Genomic DNA, 19,065 nt, shown 5'->3' with positions numbered 1-19,065 from the left:
TGTACATAAATAAAACTTGAGTTTGATTTCTGGTATCGTCCCCATCTAAAATATTGGATGCATGTCTCCGCTATTAAATCAATGATTATTATAGTATCATAGCAAACTAAAAAGGGTTTTAGCAAACTATTTATTTATTTATTTATTTTTCCTAATGATTTTAAATACTTGTTAATCTCTGCAGATGAAAAAAAAAGAAGTTCTACAATAAAAATTGAGAGTATAGATGATGACAATAAGATAATCACATATAGCATATTTGATGAGGTAGTGAGTGAGGATTACAAGAGTTTAAAGGGAATAATACAAGTGATTGATAAAGAAAATGGTGGTGGGATTGTAAAATGGACTTTGGAATATGAGAAGCTAAAGGATGACATTCCAGGTGTATCTCCTGAATCACACTTAGACGTTGCTGTTAAGATATCAAAAGAATATGCATCCCAATGAAATAATGTTTCATGTACTTAATGAATAATGGGTTGTTTATGGTGATTTTTGGTTTAAATTAAAGAAAGTTGACAAATTTTGAATGTTTAATATGTGAGCTGCGCGTGATTCAAACAAGTTATTACTTCTTGTCCTTTTATTTTTCAAAATTTATTTTATTTTAGTTATGTATTCGATCTATAATATGAATTAAATTTATTCAATGAATATATATGTGACCAAAACATTTATTGTCATGGCCACTCTTCTATACAATGACACGAAGTGAGCATTTGGCGAATACATTTTGGCCAAATTCTTTCAAACTATGCATGACTTGGCCAACGGCATAAAAACATGAGATTTTTTTTACAAGCAAAATTAACCAAAGAGCAACTACAACTACTAGCCTAGTGTTAAAGTAAGGACAATGTATACTGGATTGGATTCGATACCAACGTACATGGTCAAATTCCTATTTGTTTTAAGAGTATCTTTCAAAATAAATAAATTTGTTTTAAGAGTATTTCTTTTTTCATCTTCTAAATAAAAGAATTGGTGTGGATTATTTTCATTCAACCGGATAATATTATGCACTGGTTTATCTAACAAGTTTAAAGCTATGACTGAACCGTTATCAAGGTTGGGTTTCTTGTTAGACCCGCCTAATACAGTTTTTAAAACATTGCCAAAAACAAAGTTAATTGGTTGTCCATTCCAGCTCCATCAATTTTGGTTCAGTGTCGTTTTTAAAAAAAAAAAAATTTGTTGTTGTGACAAGTGTGAGATGAATTAAGTTTTAAATTGACCAGGTAGACATTTCAGTACACATCTTATTGAGATATGTATTGATACACTGCCGATATGAATAATTTAATAAGCCCAAATTTAACGCAGTTACTGCATCAACATGGTAATTGTTTCTAACGACCGTCTGATTAACAATAAATAGTTGAGATTAAATTAAGGATAAATAGCTGGTGTGGGGGTATATTAGACAAAGATACGTGCTAATAGCAACTATATGTATCTCGTGAATCACGAGAAGACATTGTCCAATCTATATTTTTCTTTAGGTAAGATGTCCCATCAATATTATGCAAGCAAATATTTGGTCGAGCATTATTTTCACATGTTCTTTTTTTTAGATTTACTTTTGCCATTCAGTGATTCTAAGGCGGTCCATGAAATTATCAATATATTCTCATCTGTAACTAGGGATGGCAACGGACGCACATGGGTGCGGGTTTGACACTTATCAAATCCACACCTGAAATCATCACCCAAACCCAAATCCAAACCCAAAGGTTGTTCGGGTGGCAAAACAACACCCACGCCCACACCCATTGGGTTCGGGTTTTTTTCACCCAAACCCAAACCCGTAGCACATTTGAAAATAATTTGTAAATTTAAGAAATTAAATTCCAACATAGACTTTGAATTAAATTACAACTAAAATTAAGGTATTCCAAGGAAATTCAAACATAGACTTTCAAGAAATTACAACATAGACTTTCAAGAAATTAAATTACAACTAAAATTTAAGGTCTTCCAAGGAAATTGAGGGAGACTATGGAGGTAATTAGGTAATTATAAAATATTTCGGGTGGGTGTATGGGTTTCGGGTGTGGGTTTGACTGATACCAAACCCACACCCATATTATCGGGTGTCACCCGAACCCAAACCCAGTCAAATCGAGTTTCGCCCATTGACTTGGGTTTGGGTTCGGGTGGGTCTCTCGGGTTTGGGTTTTTTTGTCATCCCTATCTGTAACTTAAGTTGCAGATTATACGTATGAGAGTATTTTTTTCTCTCAAAAATCTCATTTTTATAACTTTAGTTACTTAAGTAGCGGATGTTATAAAAATGATATTTTTGAGAAAAAAAACACCCTACCAAAATTCTTATAATGTCAGTTACTTAAATAGCAGAATGATGAGAAATACATAGGGCGCGCAAGTAACCAGTAGGATGACAAAAAAAAATTTTTTTTTTTTGTTTTGGGTAAGATGTCCAATCAATATTATGCAAGCAAATATTTGATCGAGCATTATTTAATTTTCATATTTTTTTTTGTACAATAGAGGGGTAAAGACCAAGAAATAAAAAAGCTACATAAAAAATATACAGAATGCCAACTTTTTTATTGTGATCAAAACTTTGGTCTCAATAAATCTTCTATATAAAGGGAATGTGTATTTCCAACTTATAAGTAGGAACAAATAATATTAGAGAGCAAATTAGCATGGCTTTAAGTGGAAAAGTGGAGAGTGAAGTAGAGATTGAAGCACCTGCTGCTAAATTCTATAATGTTTTCAGAAAGCAACTTGAACATCTTCCTAATATAACAACACACATACATGATGCTAAAGTGCATGAAGGTGACTGGGAAAATGTTGGTTCTGTCAAACACTGGGAATTTACAATAGGTACTAATTAAAGTTGTTAATTTCTTATGTTTTTTGGTACTTTTCACCATTTTTTGGATACATATTTTTTGGATACACTGTTCCACACGCTATTTTAAATCCTAATCGTTATTTTTAATTGGACGGCTTATAATTATATTACATAAGTTAACCAAAAAAGGGCCTTATATGGCCTGGGATTCCTTGAAATATATTAGAAATCACATGATCAAAGAGCTGAAGATGAATCTCATAAGAGAAATAAGCTTGAAAGCTTGATTTCAAGGATAAACCTTTTGAGTATTCATATTGAATTATTGATTAAAAAAAATAGTAAATAATTACATGAATTGTTCTATATATAGAGCTTGTAAGGACTTGACAAACTAACAACCTAATAACTACTTTTCAAAAAAAAAAAACCTAATAACTAATTCCAACTATTTTTTAATTACTACCTAACTCTTCTATATTCTCTATATTCTAATAGAGCACGCTCAAAGACCACATATATAATTACTACTCTCTCTGATCTTTAATATATAAGAGAAATTTTACTTTTTAAATTCATCGAGAATCTACTGTATTTAGCCCATATTACCACCTAGATATGTTAGATGCTCAATGAATTTACAATGTAAAATTTCTCTTATATTAAGAACCGGATGAAGTATTAGTTAAAATAATGGAAAATACTAAACAGAGTCTCCAACTAGTTAAACATATTTATAATATAGAAACTTTATCTAAAATTTTGTGCATTTAATACCTTAAACATGTAAAAAGTTACATTTTTAACATTAATTTTTTGGCTTAAATGCAGTTTTGCCCCCCTGTTTTGATTAAATCGGAGTTTTACCCCCCCTGTTTTAAAACGCAGACTTTTACCCCCCCTGTTTTATAATTTTTTGGATTTTGCCCCCCCTAAAATTCGGCTTTCGAGTCACAACTTTAAAGCTTCGCACACAACTCAATTTTGATCAATAATTCACCAAAAGGATACCGAAATGACCGTAATCGAGTTATCTTTCCACATAATCAAACCCCACTAAATTTGGAGTTAAAAAGAGAGATTAATTACCGTTTTAGTGAAGGCATGTCCCCCAAAATTCTGCAAAAAATCTGCTTTCGAGTCACAACTTCAAAGCTTCGCATACAACTCAATTTGGATCCATAATTCACTAAACGGCTACCGAAATGACCGTAATCGAGTTAGCTTTCCACAGAATCAAACCCCACTAAATTTGGAGTTACAGAGAGAGATTAATTACCGTTTTAGTGAAGGTATGTCCAATTACTAATTCTGCAGAAATCTACTTGTGATCTTCAAATTCAACATCGTCTACTGAACACATCGTAACTCCAAATTCGACGAAATTGAAATGCCAACAAGGGTAATTTCGTTAGATTTCCATACATGTAAATAGTATTAAAAAATGAGCTGCAGGGTGAGAGGAATGACAAAAATACCAGTAGTAGTTTCATACGATAATTAATTTGAACAGACCTTCACTAAAACGGTAATTAATCTCTCTCTGTAACTCCAAATTTAGTGGAGTTTGATTCTGTGGAAAACTAACTCGATTGCGATCGTTTCGGTACCAGTTTGGTGAATTATTGATCCAAATTGAGTTCTGTGCGAAGCTTTGAACTTGAGGCTCAGAAGCAGATTTTGTGCAAAATTTTGGTGGGGGGGCAAAATCCAACAAATTATAAAATAGGGGGGGTAAAATTCCGCATTTTAAAATAGGGGGGGTAAAATTCCGCATTTTTCAAAATAGGGGGGGTAAAACTGCATTTAAGCCTAATTTTTTCTTTAATTTCCATATTTGGTATGCTTAACAAATGTTTTGGTGCACTGTTTAACATAATTCTAAAAGAATTAGAGAAATACATATGATTAACGTTCTTGATGTAATAAAGAAGGTAAGTGTATTGTATATCCGAATTGTCTTTTATATAACTAATATAGTGGAACAGAAGTGATATATATTTGAGTTTTTTAACATTTTATTTAGAGTTCAATCTCGATCTGATATGATGCATATAAAAAAGTATTTGTTAACATTTAGTACTAATTCTTAGGGGTACTTGTTAACATCAAATAGGATAACACCGTTTAATTAAAATTTGCTTATATTTTTTTTTTCTTTCCTTTTGGTATAAATTGAATATCATCTGCACATGACAGTACATATTAATCTCTTGAGTTGGATAGGACCACCGAGGGTGATAAAGCTCTTCCTCGAGAAATTTAATATTTGTTGCATTCGAACACACCCAAGTTAAACATGAAAATATCCGTGACTTATATTTCAAGTATATTTATTATATAAGAGATTCCTCTTCGATGAAATTTTCATCGGAGGTCCAATGCACATCTCCACTCTTCAATATTTTTTTTATGAGAAATTCTAACATGTTTCCTTAGGACATTGGTTAGTGTATTAAAGATATAAATTTTATATTCAAAATTGTGCATTATACACAAGAAAATTAAATATGTTTTTGTTTTCTCTAATTTCTATTTATATATTTTCCTAATCCATCAATCTAATCTGACTTTAAATACTTGTAAATCCCTGCATCAGATGGAAAAAAAGTAAGTGCTAAAGCAAAAATTGAGAGTATAGATGATGAGAATAAGGTAATCACATATAGCATATTTGATGGGGAATTTAGTGAGAAATACAAGAGTTTGAAGTCAATAATACAAGTGATTGATAAGGAACATGGTGGTGGAATTGTAAAATGGACTTATGAATATGAGAAGCTAAAGGAGGATATTACTGGTTTATCTCCTGAATTAATCTTGGACTTTGCTATAAAGATCACAAAAGATATTGATGCTCATCTTGTCAAGGAATAGTAACAAAGATGAACAAAGGTGAAGATGAAAGTGTGTTTTGCTAGAGTGTTTTTTTTTTGAAGGATTGCAAGAGTGTTATTGCTTATCAAATAAATTTATATTGTAATGAAATATGTTTGATGTGTATAAATGGTTAATGAATGTGTGTAAAATGTTTGATTTAAATAAAAGATTAACGTGTTGTTTAAGGTAACTTTTGTTTAAACGACTATCTCCCTCACTCTACCCATATAAATATATCTAATGGACAATATTATTGAAGTCTTTGAAGTTTGAGAGCATTCAACAACCAAAACGCTCCTATAATCTATGGACCACTCAAAAGTGGGTTTTTTTTTTATTAATAATCAATTTATTAGTATAATAATAATAATAATAATAATAATAATAATAATCAATTCGATATACTCCCTTCGGCCTTATTTATAAGCAAAAGTTAAAAAAAAAAATTGGCCTTAAATATAAGCAAAAGTTATCAAAATCATTTTTATTTTATCTCACTTTTCTAAAATTACCCTAATTAATTATTCTACTTTTTAATATGATTGTAGAGTCCAATGTAAATTTAATATATTATAAGGTCAATTTAGTAATTATAATAGAAATTTTACATGAAATCAAGACAAAAAAACAACTTCTTAATAAGTTTGCAAATTGGTATATTTGCTTATAAAAGATGCCGAAGAGAGTACAATATATTTTTTTTGTCAAGTTTCCGGCGATTAAAACTTTCATCCTTAAAGTAGATAAATAATGTTTGAGGTTCGAACTCTGACCCCTATAAAATATGATATTTCTACTAACTGAGTTAAACTCACGTAGATTATTATTATTATTATTATTATTATTATTATTGTTGTTGTTGTTGTTGTTTTCATGCTACTTAGTGCTCTCGAATCCTAGTTAAGGAGAAAATAGGGTATATTTTGGTCCCTCAGTGAATAATATTGTCCAGCATTATCATGGCATAGCATTATATTCATATTCTATTTACAGCTATTGTGGTGTCACATTATAATTAATAGATAAATTTTATAAAATTTCAATTAATATATCTGAAAACATCTATATATAAGGGAATGTATTTCCACCTTATGAGTAGAAAGAAACAATATTAGAGAGCAAAGACATGGCTTTAAGTGGAAAAGTGGTGGGTGAAGTAGAGATTCAAGCACCTGCTGCTAAGTTCTATAATTTTTATAAAAAGCAACTTGAACATCTACCTAATATATCCACACACATACATGGAGCTAGAGTGCATGAAGGTGACTGGGAACACTACTAGAAAACTCGCTTTTAGAGACCGATTTAGCGACCGAAAAAATTTGGTCTCTATAGAGACCGAATCAAAGACCGAAATTTCGAAATTCAAAGCTAAAAATAAACCGGTCGCTAAATCGGTCGCTACGTAATTATAGAGACCGAATTAGATACCGATAATTAGCGACTATTATTTCGGTCACTATTAGAGACCGAATTAGAGACCAAAATTTTGAGCTCAAAGTCAAAAATTTAATCGGTCGCTAATTCGGTCGCTAAGAGACTATAGAGACCGATTTGGAGACTGATTATTAGGTGCGACAGCAGATCCGACGCAAATGTGTTATTTTCTTTACAAATCACAAAAAATAAAATTAATCAAATATATAAGAACATAAGAATATTCTTTTCCTTTTATTAATAGACTTGTAACTCTTCATGGAATTATTATTATATATAAAAAATAACAAACTTTTGTTTTTTAAATATACAACATTAATTATTTTATGAAAAAAGATAAAAGATTTTTTTTTGTCAAGTAGCCTATTAGCTAGAAAATTCACCTTATATGTGAATAAGTGGAGTGTCCGGATTCGAACCCGGGCTCCTGCACACATAGTGCAATGTCTCTACCAACTGAGTTAAGCTCACGGAGACAAAAGATAAAAGTTTTATTTTAAAAGAATTTGAAAAAAAAAACAAACTTTAGTTTTTTTAAATATATAACATTAATTAGTTTTATTAAAAAGGATAAAGTTGTTTTTTTAAAGAAAAAAAAAAAATTGACTAAGAGTATAATTGACAGAAAACACTTAATTGAATTATTTATAGTTTGTTGACAAATGCAAAATCGAAAAAAAAAAAAAAAAAAAAAAGAAAGATAAACATATGGTAACAAGAAATAAAACTAACAAAACTTAATTGAGATATTTAAGCCAAATTAAATTATCTTTTAAAAAATAGATAAAAATTAATCATATATATTATTAGTTAACAGGTTTCACTTTGTTTAAGAACACGTTTCACGTTTCAGCAGCCTTTCTTTCTCTTCTCTGCGAGACCTTCAAACTTGCTAAACTCTTCACTTCTCTGCGAGAACCTTCAAGCGTTCCAGCCCTTCTTTTCCACCACTTCACCTCTCTCGCGTGACCTTCTCTTCTTCTCCGCTGCACAACGATTCTCTCTATCTCTCTATCTCACTGCAGAAAAAATAGATTGTTGTGTTAATGGATGCATGCTATTCTACACCGATGAATGTAAACAATTAAAAGAATGCAAGTTTTGTAGTGCACCTCGTTATAAGAAAAAAATGACGGGCAAGAAGAGATGCAAAGAGGTACCTATGAAGAAAATGCATTATTTACCCTTAATTCCCAGACTTAAGAGATTATAGGCTTCAATGAGCTCGGCTCCACATATGAGGTGGCACTACGAAAATAAACGAGAACCAGGAGTGATGTGTCATCCATCGGATGAGAGTGACGAGGAGAGCGAGGACGACGAATTTGATTTAGAAAACTCCGAGTATCATAATGATGACACTGACAATCATATTGATGATGATGATGATGATGATAGAAATAGTGATTAGTAAATATTGTAATATTATTATTATTATTAATAGAGGCAAATTCGCTGTTTCAGCAGCAATCAGTCCTGCATACTCATTATTATTATTATTATTATTATTATTATTATTATTATTATTATTATTACAAACTTCTTTATTTGCACTTTCCATCCTTCTATTTGTTTGTTTGTCCCTTTACATTCATCTGTTATATTTTTTGGCTTATAGTTTATTAATTTATTCTATAAACAATTCTAATATTTTTTCTTACTAATTGCAGATGGCAGGTAAAGATAAAGTTAAAGAAAAAGTAAAAGATTCCAAGACTCATAAATCCACACATCCCAAACATTCAACTCCACAAATGACATCTCCTCATATGACATCTCAAGATGCACCTGCTCGTATGACACCTCATAGGACATTGAATGTTAGAAATCCTGCTCATAGTGCACCCTCTTCAAACACGTCTAGTGGTGCACCTCTTCGTAGGTCATCTAATGTCCATCCTGCTCAAGTCGCATCTGCTGGGACATCTAATGTCCCAGGTCCTCATGATGTTTCTCATGGTGCATCTGCTAGGACATCTAATGTCCCTCCTCCTCATGTAGCTCATGATGTTCCTCGTGCTGCATCTGCTAGGACATCTAATGTCCCTCTTCCTCATGTAGCATCACCATCTAATTCACAACCTTATGATTCTGATGGAGCAGAAACCCCAATATTAAGTGAAAATGTCGACCCATCTGAGACACAAAATAGTGATGGAAAACAAACTTTAACCCTCGAGTTACAAGGGTATATATATATTTATATATATTTTTTTTCAGTTCTTTTCATATACTATATAAATTTCTTAACTAATTACCATTAATTATTATGTATTGTTTGTAGATTTTTGCCTTCATATGCTGCAGCTAGTGCAATTGGAGATATCATGAGGAGTAATTATAGTAAGCCATGGAACTCATGGAAAAAGATACCACGTAAAACAAGGAAATTGTGGTTTCAAGACTTTAAGGTATTTTTCTAATTTTGAAATGATGAATAAAAATGATATATAAAATAAGTGTTTGAGAATCAATCACTTGTACCAATGGATTTACATTCTATTGTATCATTTATATGAGCCTCTGACTTGTCTTAATTCATAAAACTTGTATGTCACCTTACTTTCATTCACTCTGTTGTGTCTAGAGGTATGTGTGTGTGTGTCCTGTGATCCAAAAAAATAAGTGGTCGGTTCTTGTGTCAGTCATTCTGTTTGTTTAGGCTTGCTTTTTGTCTAACCCTCTGATTATATATATACACACACAGGCAAGGTTCAATTTTTGTCCACCGGATGATGCATTGGCTAGAAAGAACTTTGAAAGGCGAGGTGCGGTAATAATGAAAAATAACTTAAACAAAGCTCGTGTCGCAAAGAAAAGACCAGATTGGATTGACCAGAATGCGTGGGATCCATTATGTGAGCATTGGAGAACTTCAGGATTTAAAAAGAAGAGTATACAGGCGAAAACAAATCGAGCATCTGACTGTGGAGGTTTTTCAAAGCCCGTTCACACTTGTGGCTCTATCACCACATCGCAACATAGAGCTAATTTGGTAAAGTTAATTTATTTTGTTTATATAAATATGGTGTGTTAAATTTTTGTGATTATGTGTTTCTGCTGGAAATTCTATTTTAAATTAGTTTATTATGTTGTTAATGAGAATGGATATTCTAAGATCATGATGTTGTTTTAAGCGTGAAGCATGAAAGCAATGATTCCAAAGAAGTAGTCAGAAACACTTAATGATGAAAGAAGCCAATAGGACTGCACAATTAGTTTATTTTTCAGTACTGTTTAGAAGTTACAGAACTAACTGAGATTTTTTATTTTTTGCTAAGAAAGAAAGAAACTAGTAGGAATTTTCTTAATAGCCACATAAATTTCTGAATTTGATTTTTCTTTTATTACTACTATTTTTTTTTGTTATAGCAGACTTTATCTTCTTTGAAAAGAATGAAGTCTAGGTGTATAAGGAGGAGGTCCCATATTATTTTGTCCAAGAATCAGTCAGATTTATGATATGATAAAGTATTATTTAGATCAAATTTCATTAGTAAATTAATTAAATGTGTCTGACAACGAGGAGTTCTGTTTTAAATTTTAATATACTCCCACTGGTATAATCTTATAAAGTAAAAATAACTATAACTAATTGTATATATATATTATTCTGAGAAATGTGCAATGACAACCATGAGAATTTGGGTAGAAGATACTGATCATAACTAATTTTTAGGAGTTGAAAAGTTTGGCTGATAGTTCTAATTCATATTCTTTGTTTTGTTATAGACGGAACTGAATGGCACTCCCCCCGCTCCTGTAGATTTGTTTGTTTACACACACCAACATCGCAAGAATAAGGCTTGGGTTGATCGAAGATCGGAACATGTCTATGTAACGAGTTCTCAACTTTAAATAGTATTTTTTTTTTCATGTTGATTTCATTGTATTTTACTTAATTTTAAAATATTAAGTAGCTTCATATTTGTGTCAATAGGAAAAGTATAAATGTAGATTGGAAGAATTAACCCAACAAGCATCTTTGCAAGGAACTCCGCCACCAAAGGAAATAGATGTGTGGATTGAGGTTGCAGGAACAAGGAAAGGACACATATATGGTCTTGGGAGTGAATCTTCTTTATTTGCAGGCAGGCGAAATTACCGTGGTTCAGGTTCCGCGTCAACTGAATGGGTGCAAAGACATGAAATTGAAGAACTGAAAATTGAAAGGGAAGAAATGAGAAGGGAAAATGATGAACTTCGTGATATGGTAAAACAATTGATGGAAAGCTTAAACTTTCGGCCGAAGCCATATACTAGAGATGAAGTTCATGAAGATATTGCGGCTAATAGTAACGATGATGTGACTGATGATAATGATGATGACATGTCTGATGATGGTGAAGAATGATGATAATTATGATGTGTTTGATGATGGTGAAGAATTATGATCAAGAACAAAGTATGACAAGTGTGATTTATTATATATTGTTTTCTTAGTTAGGATATTGACTTTTTTTTATGCAAGAATTGAACGGGATTTATTCCCCTTTTTGTATGTGAAGATCAATTCACTTATATACTTGCAAGTGTAGGTAGTAGTGATAACTTGGTCTTGGTTAGGTTATGCTTTGGATTTATTACTTATTTTTGGATAAGTAGTTGGTAATACTTAAATATAAATATATTGTGTTCATGTTGTGTTCATGTTTAATTGTTTGGGATTTTAAATTAATAATAATAATAATAATAATAATAATAATAATAATAATTAAAAATAAAATAAAATTTAGAGACCGAAATAGAGACTGAATTTCCTACATAGCGTCTTACAATCGGTCGCAACATTGGTCGCAATGGGCAGAGCAAATAATTTCAAATCGGTCACTAAATCAGTCTCTAACACAGTCTCTGAGGTTGGTTGCTATTTCGGTCTCTAAATTCAGTCGCTACTTCGGTCGCAACGAACAAAGAAATTATTAAAAAATCAGTCACAAATCAGTCGCTATAGCGTCGGACAATTCGTTGAATCCATCGTCGCAAAATCAGTCTCTAAGCCAGTCTCTGATTTCGGTCACTGTTTCGGTCGCTAATTTCGGTCGCTATTCAGTCGCTACAAAATCGGTCGCTGGGGTGGTCACCACTGATCAGCGACCAGGGTCATTGATGCCGATTTTTTTTGGTCGCTATTTCGGTCGCTTCTGGATTTAGAGACCGATTTTCATCAAAATCGGTCTCTAAATCGGTCGCTAAAGCCGAGTTTTCTAGTAGTGGAAACTGTTGGTTCTGTCAAACAATGGGAATATACAATAGGTAATTAATACTCTCTCCGTCATAAATCTTTAGTCCTTTTAGTTTTTTAGTTTCGTCTCAAAACTTTGATCTTTTTAAGAAATCAAGATACAATTAATGATACTTTATCATAGTCTCCGCAGTTGCACACAGATGATATCTTCGGTTTACCAAAAAAAACTAAAACATTTATTAAATGAATTTTCTCTTTCTTAATAAAGTAAGGGTAAAAATGACTTAACTTACAAATCTTTATTATTTCTTAATCCACATGTAAAACATTTATTATTTGTAAACTTAATCTTTGGAAAACTAATCTATAGACGTAGACGACACAACTTTGCTATGTATGCTCTTTGAACTCTTTTTAAAAGTTCTACAATTCCTTGTGCTAGAAAGTCAAAAGTGTCGAATGCAAATTGTATAAAAATGTGTTGATTTTCGGAGCATGCTTTCTCACGTTTGACAATTTTACTTGAAACCGCTAATTTGAGGATGCATGTTCTATAGTAAAATCTCCAACTGGGTCCTATAAAGTGGGAAAACTCCGGTCGAATCTACACAATCATGTTTCCCTTCTACCAATCCAAACAGAAGAAAAAATCAATAATTTGTCATCTCAAAACTGATTAGTCACTGATTTTGATGTTCCTAACACTTATATTCAAAATTAAATATGTTTTTTTGTCCTTTAATTTGTATTTTTATTTTTCGTAATCAATCACATCAGCTAATTTTGAATACTTGTTAATCTCTGCAGATGGAAAAAAAATAAGTGATACAGTAAAAATTGTGAGTATAGATGATGACAATATGGCAATCACATATGTATTTGACAGGGAAGTGAGTGAGGATTACAAGAGTTTTAAGGCAACAATACAAGCTATTGATAAGGAACATGGTGGTGGGATTGTAAAATGGACTTTTGAATATGAGAAGCTAAAGGAGCATATTAAAGGGGTATCTCATGATTCATACTTGGACGTTGGTATAAAGGTTGCAAAAGAAATTGATGCTCATCTTGTCAAGGAATAGCAACAAAGATGAAGTGTGTTTGGCACGAGTATTGTTTATTAAATAAGCGTTTTTTTATACCATGAGTTTAGCTCGGTTAGTAAAAATGTCGCATATATTATGTAGGAGCCGGAGTTCGAACCCCGGTTATCCCGTTTATTCACCTTTAATGTGGAATTTTTATTCACTAGGTTACTAGACAAAAAAAATGCAAACGAATAAATGTTTTACTTGTATAATTAAGCGGCTAATGAATGCTTGATTGCTTGTAAAATGTTTGATTTAAATAAAAAGATTAAACGTTGTTTATGATCATTGGTGAGTTTCGGTTTACATTAAAGAAAGTTGACAAATTTGTGTTCTTGTGCTTAGCTCAGTTGGCAGGGACATCAACATTTTATATGTAGGAGTCGGGATTCGAACCCCGAACACTCCACTTATCCATCTTTAAAGGTGGAATTTCAAGTTGCTAGGCTACCTGACCAAAAAAAAATCAAAAAAATAAAGTTGACAAATTTTGAACAATAAATAAGGGTTCGTTCGAATTAACTTATTTTTTCGATTATAAAAAATAATTTATACATATAAATAAATTTTTATGTTAATTTATAAATTTTCAATAGTAAAATTTGGATACTCCAGTGAATTTGATGAGTGAGAATTACAAGAGTTTGAAGGCAATAATACAAGTGATCATTGATAAGGAACATTACAAGGTGGGATTGAAAAATGGGCTTATGAATATGAGAAGCTAAAGGAGATATTACAGGTTTATCTCCTTAATTAATCTTGAACTTATGAATATGAGAAGCTATAAAGATCATAAAAGATATTGATGCTCATCTTGTTAAGGAATAGCAATCAAAGATGACCAAAGGTGAAGGAAGATAAAGTGTGTTTTGCTTTTGCAAGAGTGTTATTGTTTATCAAATAAACTTTTATTGTAATGGATAATGAATGACTAGTGAATGTTTGTAAAATGTTTGATTTGATGAAAAGATTATCGAATACCTTACATTGTATAATCAGCTTAAGAAAAACGCTTTCAAGTGAGCAAGGCATCCATTCAGGAAGTCAAGATGCGTTCACATATAGAGGCTGTTGAAACATGCAATTTAATTTTTTCAGTAGTGGCTTTGTTTTAAATTTGAAAAATACTTTTATTTATATTCCAAGTTTTTCTAGAAAATTAATTTTTATATAATGCTTGAACCATTGGATAATCCTTTATTTTTATGAAACATGTTTCAGTTTGTTTTATAAATCTAAATTTGTTGGAAATGATGTATTATCCAATGGTCTCTTTTCTCAATTAATTTTTCAAATTGATGCCACTAATAATGTTATGCATGTTCAAGCTAAAACTAAATGATGTGTTATAAATAAGAAATCCTCTATTCTGTGGCACCGAAGATTAAGACATTTCTCCATTCAGAAAATCAAAAGACTAGAAAATGATGAAGTACTTGATACTTCGGATTTCACTAATTTTGAGACTTGTGTAAATTGCATTCAGGGAAAGCAAACTAACACACATAAGAAAGGTGCTAAGAGGAAATCTAAAATATTAGAAATCATACATTCAGATATATGTTTTAAGTTCAGACATGGACATATAAGGTCTGGAATACTTCATCTCCTTCATTGATGATTAATCACGATATATGTATGTCTACTTGCTTCATAATAATTATGAAGCGTTGGAAGCCTATAAAGTTTTAAGGCTGAAGTAGAAAATAATGCGAAAAGCAAATTAAGATCGTGAGAAATTATTGAGGTGAAAAATATTATTATAGATATGCTGATAATGGACATAGTTAGGAGTATGCATAGCAACTTCAGACTTTCAACGTCATTGTGGAGCGAAACTCTTAAAATGGTAGTGTATATATTGAACCGTCTTCCAACTAAGGTTGTCCCAAAGACACCTTTTGAGTTATTTAAAGGTTGGATACCGAGTTTGTGTCATATACGCATTTGGGAATGCCCGTCTGAAGTAAGAGTTTACAACTCACAAGAAAAGAAACTAGACCCTATGATTATAAGTGGGTATTTCATTAGATATGCCGAAAAATCTAAAAGGATATTAAGTTATATTGTCCATCTCATAGCACTAGAATTGTGTAATCAAGAAATGCAAAGTTTCTTGAAGATGACTTGATTAGTGGGAGCAATCAATTCCAGGACATTTGTTCTGATAAAAGTAATATTGATGTTGAACCCTCTACTTCAAGTGATCAATTGATTGTCATTTGTATTGCCCCTCAAGCTCAAATGGGTATTAGACAATCAGTTATTAAAGTCTCACAAACGGCTTATAATAATCTAGTAAATGAAGATGTTCAAGAATTTTCTGAAATTATTGAACAAAATGTTCATCCAACATTATGAAAGATTACTAGAGAAAGAAAGTCACCTATAGCTAGTGATTATGTGGTATATTTACAAAAGTAGGACTATAATATTGGTGCTGAAACGTTCTCACATGAATGTGAAAACTGCATTTTGAATGGATATCTAGAAGAAGAGGTTTAAATGAAATAGCCTGAAGGATTTTCTTCTAGTGGTGATGAGCTTTTGGTATGCAAGCTTAAGAAATCCATATATGGACTCAAACAAGCTTCCCTTCAGTGGTATTTGAAATTTTCATGATGTCATCTCTTCATTTGGATTTGTAGAGAACATTATGGATCATGTATATACCAGAAGGTTAGTGGGAGTAGAATTTGTTTCCTTATTTTGTTCATGGATGATATTTTACTTGCTACTAATGATAAAAGTTTGCTATATAAGGTGAAACAAATTCTCTCGAAGAGTTGTGATATACAGATATGAGTGACACTTCTTATGTCACTGGGCATTAAGATTCAAAGAGATAGAGTTCGTAGAATTCTAGATTTGTCATAAGAGGCTCATATCAATAAAGGCTTAGAGAGGTTTTAGATGAAATGTTGTTCACCACGTATAGCACCCATTGTGAAGGGTGATAGGTTCTATTTGGACCTATGCCCAAATAACGATTTTGAGAGGAAACAAATGCTTAATATTCTATATGCTTCCATCGGTGGAAGCCTAATGTACGCTCAGGTTCGCACACGGTCTGACATTGCATTTGCAATTGGAATATTAAACAGATATTAGAGAATCCAGATATGGAACACTGGAAAGCTGCAAATAAAGTAACTAGGTACTTTAAGGTACCAAAGAATACATGCTTATGTATATACGAACTGAAATTTTAGAGGTCAAATGTTACTCTAATTAAGAGATTACGGGCTGCGTTGACTTAAGAAAATCAACATCCGATTACATTTTCATGTTAGTCGGTGGAGTTGTTTCTTGAAAAGACGCAAAGCAGACCTTGACCGTCACTTCCACAATGGAAGCTGAGTTCGTATTTTGTTTGAGACTACATCACATGGTGTATGAATAAAGAGTTTCAATTGTGGGTTGAAAATTGTAGATTCAATCTTTTGACCGCCAAAGATGTATTGTGACAATTCAGTTGCGGTTTTATGGCTAAGAATACCAAAAGTGAAAGTCGAATTAAGTATATCGACATTAAGTACTTAGCCGTAGAAGTCGAATTAAATATATCGACATTAAGTATTTAACCGTAAGAGAGCGCATTAAGGATCAAATAATTGTTATTGATCAATCATATTAGTACTGAATTGATGATTGTCGATCCTTTGACTAAAGGCATGCCATCGTAAAAATTTAAGGATCATGTAGAAAGAACGGGACTTGGTTCCTATATCTGATTTTCGTTATAATAACGATTTTTGTTTTATGAAACTCTATATATGATATATTCTCATGTTTTAAGTTCTAAAGTGTACGTACACATTTGATTTTGAGAAATATCGCTTAAGTTTGGAACCTGAATAAACATAAATGTTGTGAGTTTATTGATTAAGTTATATTTGGTTAGAGACTCATTACATTGTGATACATAGAAGATAATACTCGATATTATAGAGGACCTATCGCTATGATCCATGTGTCTTGTTTCTTATTATTGTGAGTGAAAGAATATGTCGACCAAGTGGGAGAATGTTGGATTTATCTCCTTTTATTTATTTATTAATTTATCTCCATTAAGCCTAAATTGTGGTCTTTATTCTTTCCCTAAAATATAGTAACCGCCCATAAAGATAGTGTGGCAGTTATGATTGCACTTAAGATATTTTTGTGATGGACAAAAATTATAAATAGAGTGCAATCCTTGTTTTGGTTCCCTAAGCCTCATATCTCTATTCAGTAACTTACACCATCTAAGGGAGATTGTAGAAGGTTTAGAAGAGCTTAAACATCCTTAAGCAAAGCAAGATCAATACTCAACAGAAACAAGCATTAAGCAATAGCAATGGCGGGAGGTATTTCGGCTATTTAAATTCAATTTCGTTTCCGCAGTTTAAGGTTGAATTTCGTTTATGATTTCGTAGAAATTTCTTACAGCCAAAACTTCTATTTAAGGGAATGCATTTCCAACTTATGAGTAGAAATAATATTAGAGAGCATAGACATGTAGGCATTCGGTGGGAAATTGCAGAGTGAAGTAGAGATTCAAGCACCTGCTGCTAAGTTCTATAATTTTAATAGAAAGCAACTTGAACATCTTCCTAATATATCCACACACATAAATGGAGCTAAAGGTGACTGGCAAAATGTTGGTTTTGTCAAACAATGGGAATTTACAATAGGTACTAATTAAAGTTGTTAATTTTTTTTTTGGTACATTTCACCATTTTTTTTGGGTACATATTTTGTTGATGTTAATGTTTCTGTTATAATTATAAGCAAAAATTGTCAATTAAAAGTTTACCTTATAATTAAACCTGAGTTTGATTTCTGAGTATCGTTTCCATGTAGAAAATTGAATGTTTTGTTGTTGATTCTATTATTATACTCGTATATATAGTAGTAATAGTTGACCAATAATGGGCCTTATAGCCGAGGATGGAGGCACATACATGATGCTAGTAAAATAATCTCAAAACTTGTGTGTGTGAGATTATATTACATTTTACTAGCTATGAGTCTAAAATTTTTACTCTACTCACACACACAAGTGACAACTATGTAAATAGGGGAGAAAAAATTTCTATTTATTTATTTTTCTAATCCAACAATCGAATTATCTGACTTTAAATACTTGTGAATCCCTGCATCAGATGGAGAAAAAAAAAAAGTGCTAAAGCAAAAATTGAGAGTATAGATGATGAGAATAAGGCAATCACATATAGCGTATTTGATGGGGAAGTGAGTAAGAATTACAAGAGTTTGAAGGCAATAATACAAGTGATTGATAAAGAACATGGTGGTGGTGGGATTGTAAAATTGACTTATGAATATGAGAAGCAAAAGGAGGATATTACTGGTTTATCCCCTCAATCAATATTGGAATTTGGTATAAAGGTCACAAAAGAAATTGATGCGCATCTTGTCAAGAATTAATAGCAATTAGCAACAAGAGAAATTCTTAAACATATATATTAAGTGTGTTTGGCAATAACACAATAGTGTTATTGTTTACTCCCTCCGTCTTAAAATATAATGTCTCAAAATATAAGGAAAAATTCGTTAAAGAAAGTTGATGTATTTAGTCCAAATCTTTAATCAGATATATCAACTTTCTTTGACCAATTTTTTCTTATATTTTAGGA

The 19,065-nt window shown here is 31.7% G+C and overlaps 4 protein-coding genes across 4 annotated transcripts; all 4 read left to right on the top strand.

The window, feature by feature from the left end:
* Window positions 1-2,475: 2,475 nt before the first annotated feature.
* LOC123896902 (MLP-like protein 43) lies at window positions 2,476-5,900 on the top strand. The gene is made up of 2 exons (XM_045947325.1): window positions 2,476-2,859; window positions 5,430-5,900. Exons 1-2 carry the CDS (start codon window positions 2,676-2,678, stop codon window positions 5,705-5,707), a joined length of 462 nt encoding a protein of 153 aa, XP_045803281.1. The 5' UTR covers window positions 2,476-2,675; the 3' UTR covers window positions 5,708-5,900.
* Window positions 5,901-6,788: 888 nt separating this feature from the next.
* On the top strand, window positions 6,789-13,711 carry LOC123913633 (MLP-like protein 28). Its single transcript, XM_045964438.1, has 3 exons — window positions 6,789-6,979; window positions 12,363-12,403; window positions 13,143-13,711. The coding sequence occupies exons 1-3, from the start codon at window positions 6,837-6,839 to the stop codon at window positions 13,415-13,417; spliced, it is 459 nt and encodes a 152-aa protein (XP_045820394.1). The 5' UTR covers window positions 6,789-6,836; the 3' UTR covers window positions 13,418-13,711.
* On the top strand, window positions 8,488-11,786 carry LOC123913621. Its single transcript, XM_045964430.1, has 6 exons — window positions 8,488-8,550; window positions 8,818-9,335; window positions 9,432-9,558; window positions 9,855-10,142; window positions 10,880-10,984; window positions 11,088-11,786. Exons 1-6 carry the CDS (start codon window positions 8,500-8,502, stop codon window positions 11,499-11,501), a joined length of 1,503 nt encoding a protein of 500 aa, XP_045820386.1. The 5' UTR covers window positions 8,488-8,499; the 3' UTR covers window positions 11,502-11,786.
* Window positions 13,712-16,339: 2,628 nt separating the features above from the next.
* LOC123893006 (MLP-like protein 34) lies at window positions 16,340-18,986 on the top strand. Its single transcript, XM_045942926.1, has 4 exons — window positions 16,340-16,483; window positions 16,531-16,593; window positions 17,931-18,102; window positions 18,564-18,986. The coding sequence occupies exons 1-4, from the start codon at window positions 16,340-16,342 to the stop codon at window positions 18,854-18,856; spliced, it is 672 nt and encodes a 223-aa protein (XP_045798882.1). The 3' UTR covers window positions 18,857-18,986.
* The last annotated feature ends 79 nt before the right edge of the window (window positions 18,987-19,065 follow it).

This window comes from Trifolium pratense, linkage group LG1 (assembly GCF_020283565.1).
Source record: "Trifolium pratense cultivar HEN17-A07 linkage group LG1, ARS_RC_1.1, whole genome shotgun sequence".
NCBI classification, from domain to species: domain Eukaryota; kingdom Viridiplantae; phylum Streptophyta; class Magnoliopsida; order Fabales; family Fabaceae; genus Trifolium; species Trifolium pratense.
Note: the sequence above shows the minus strand (reverse complement) of the source record. Positions and strands in the feature narration are given on the sequence as shown.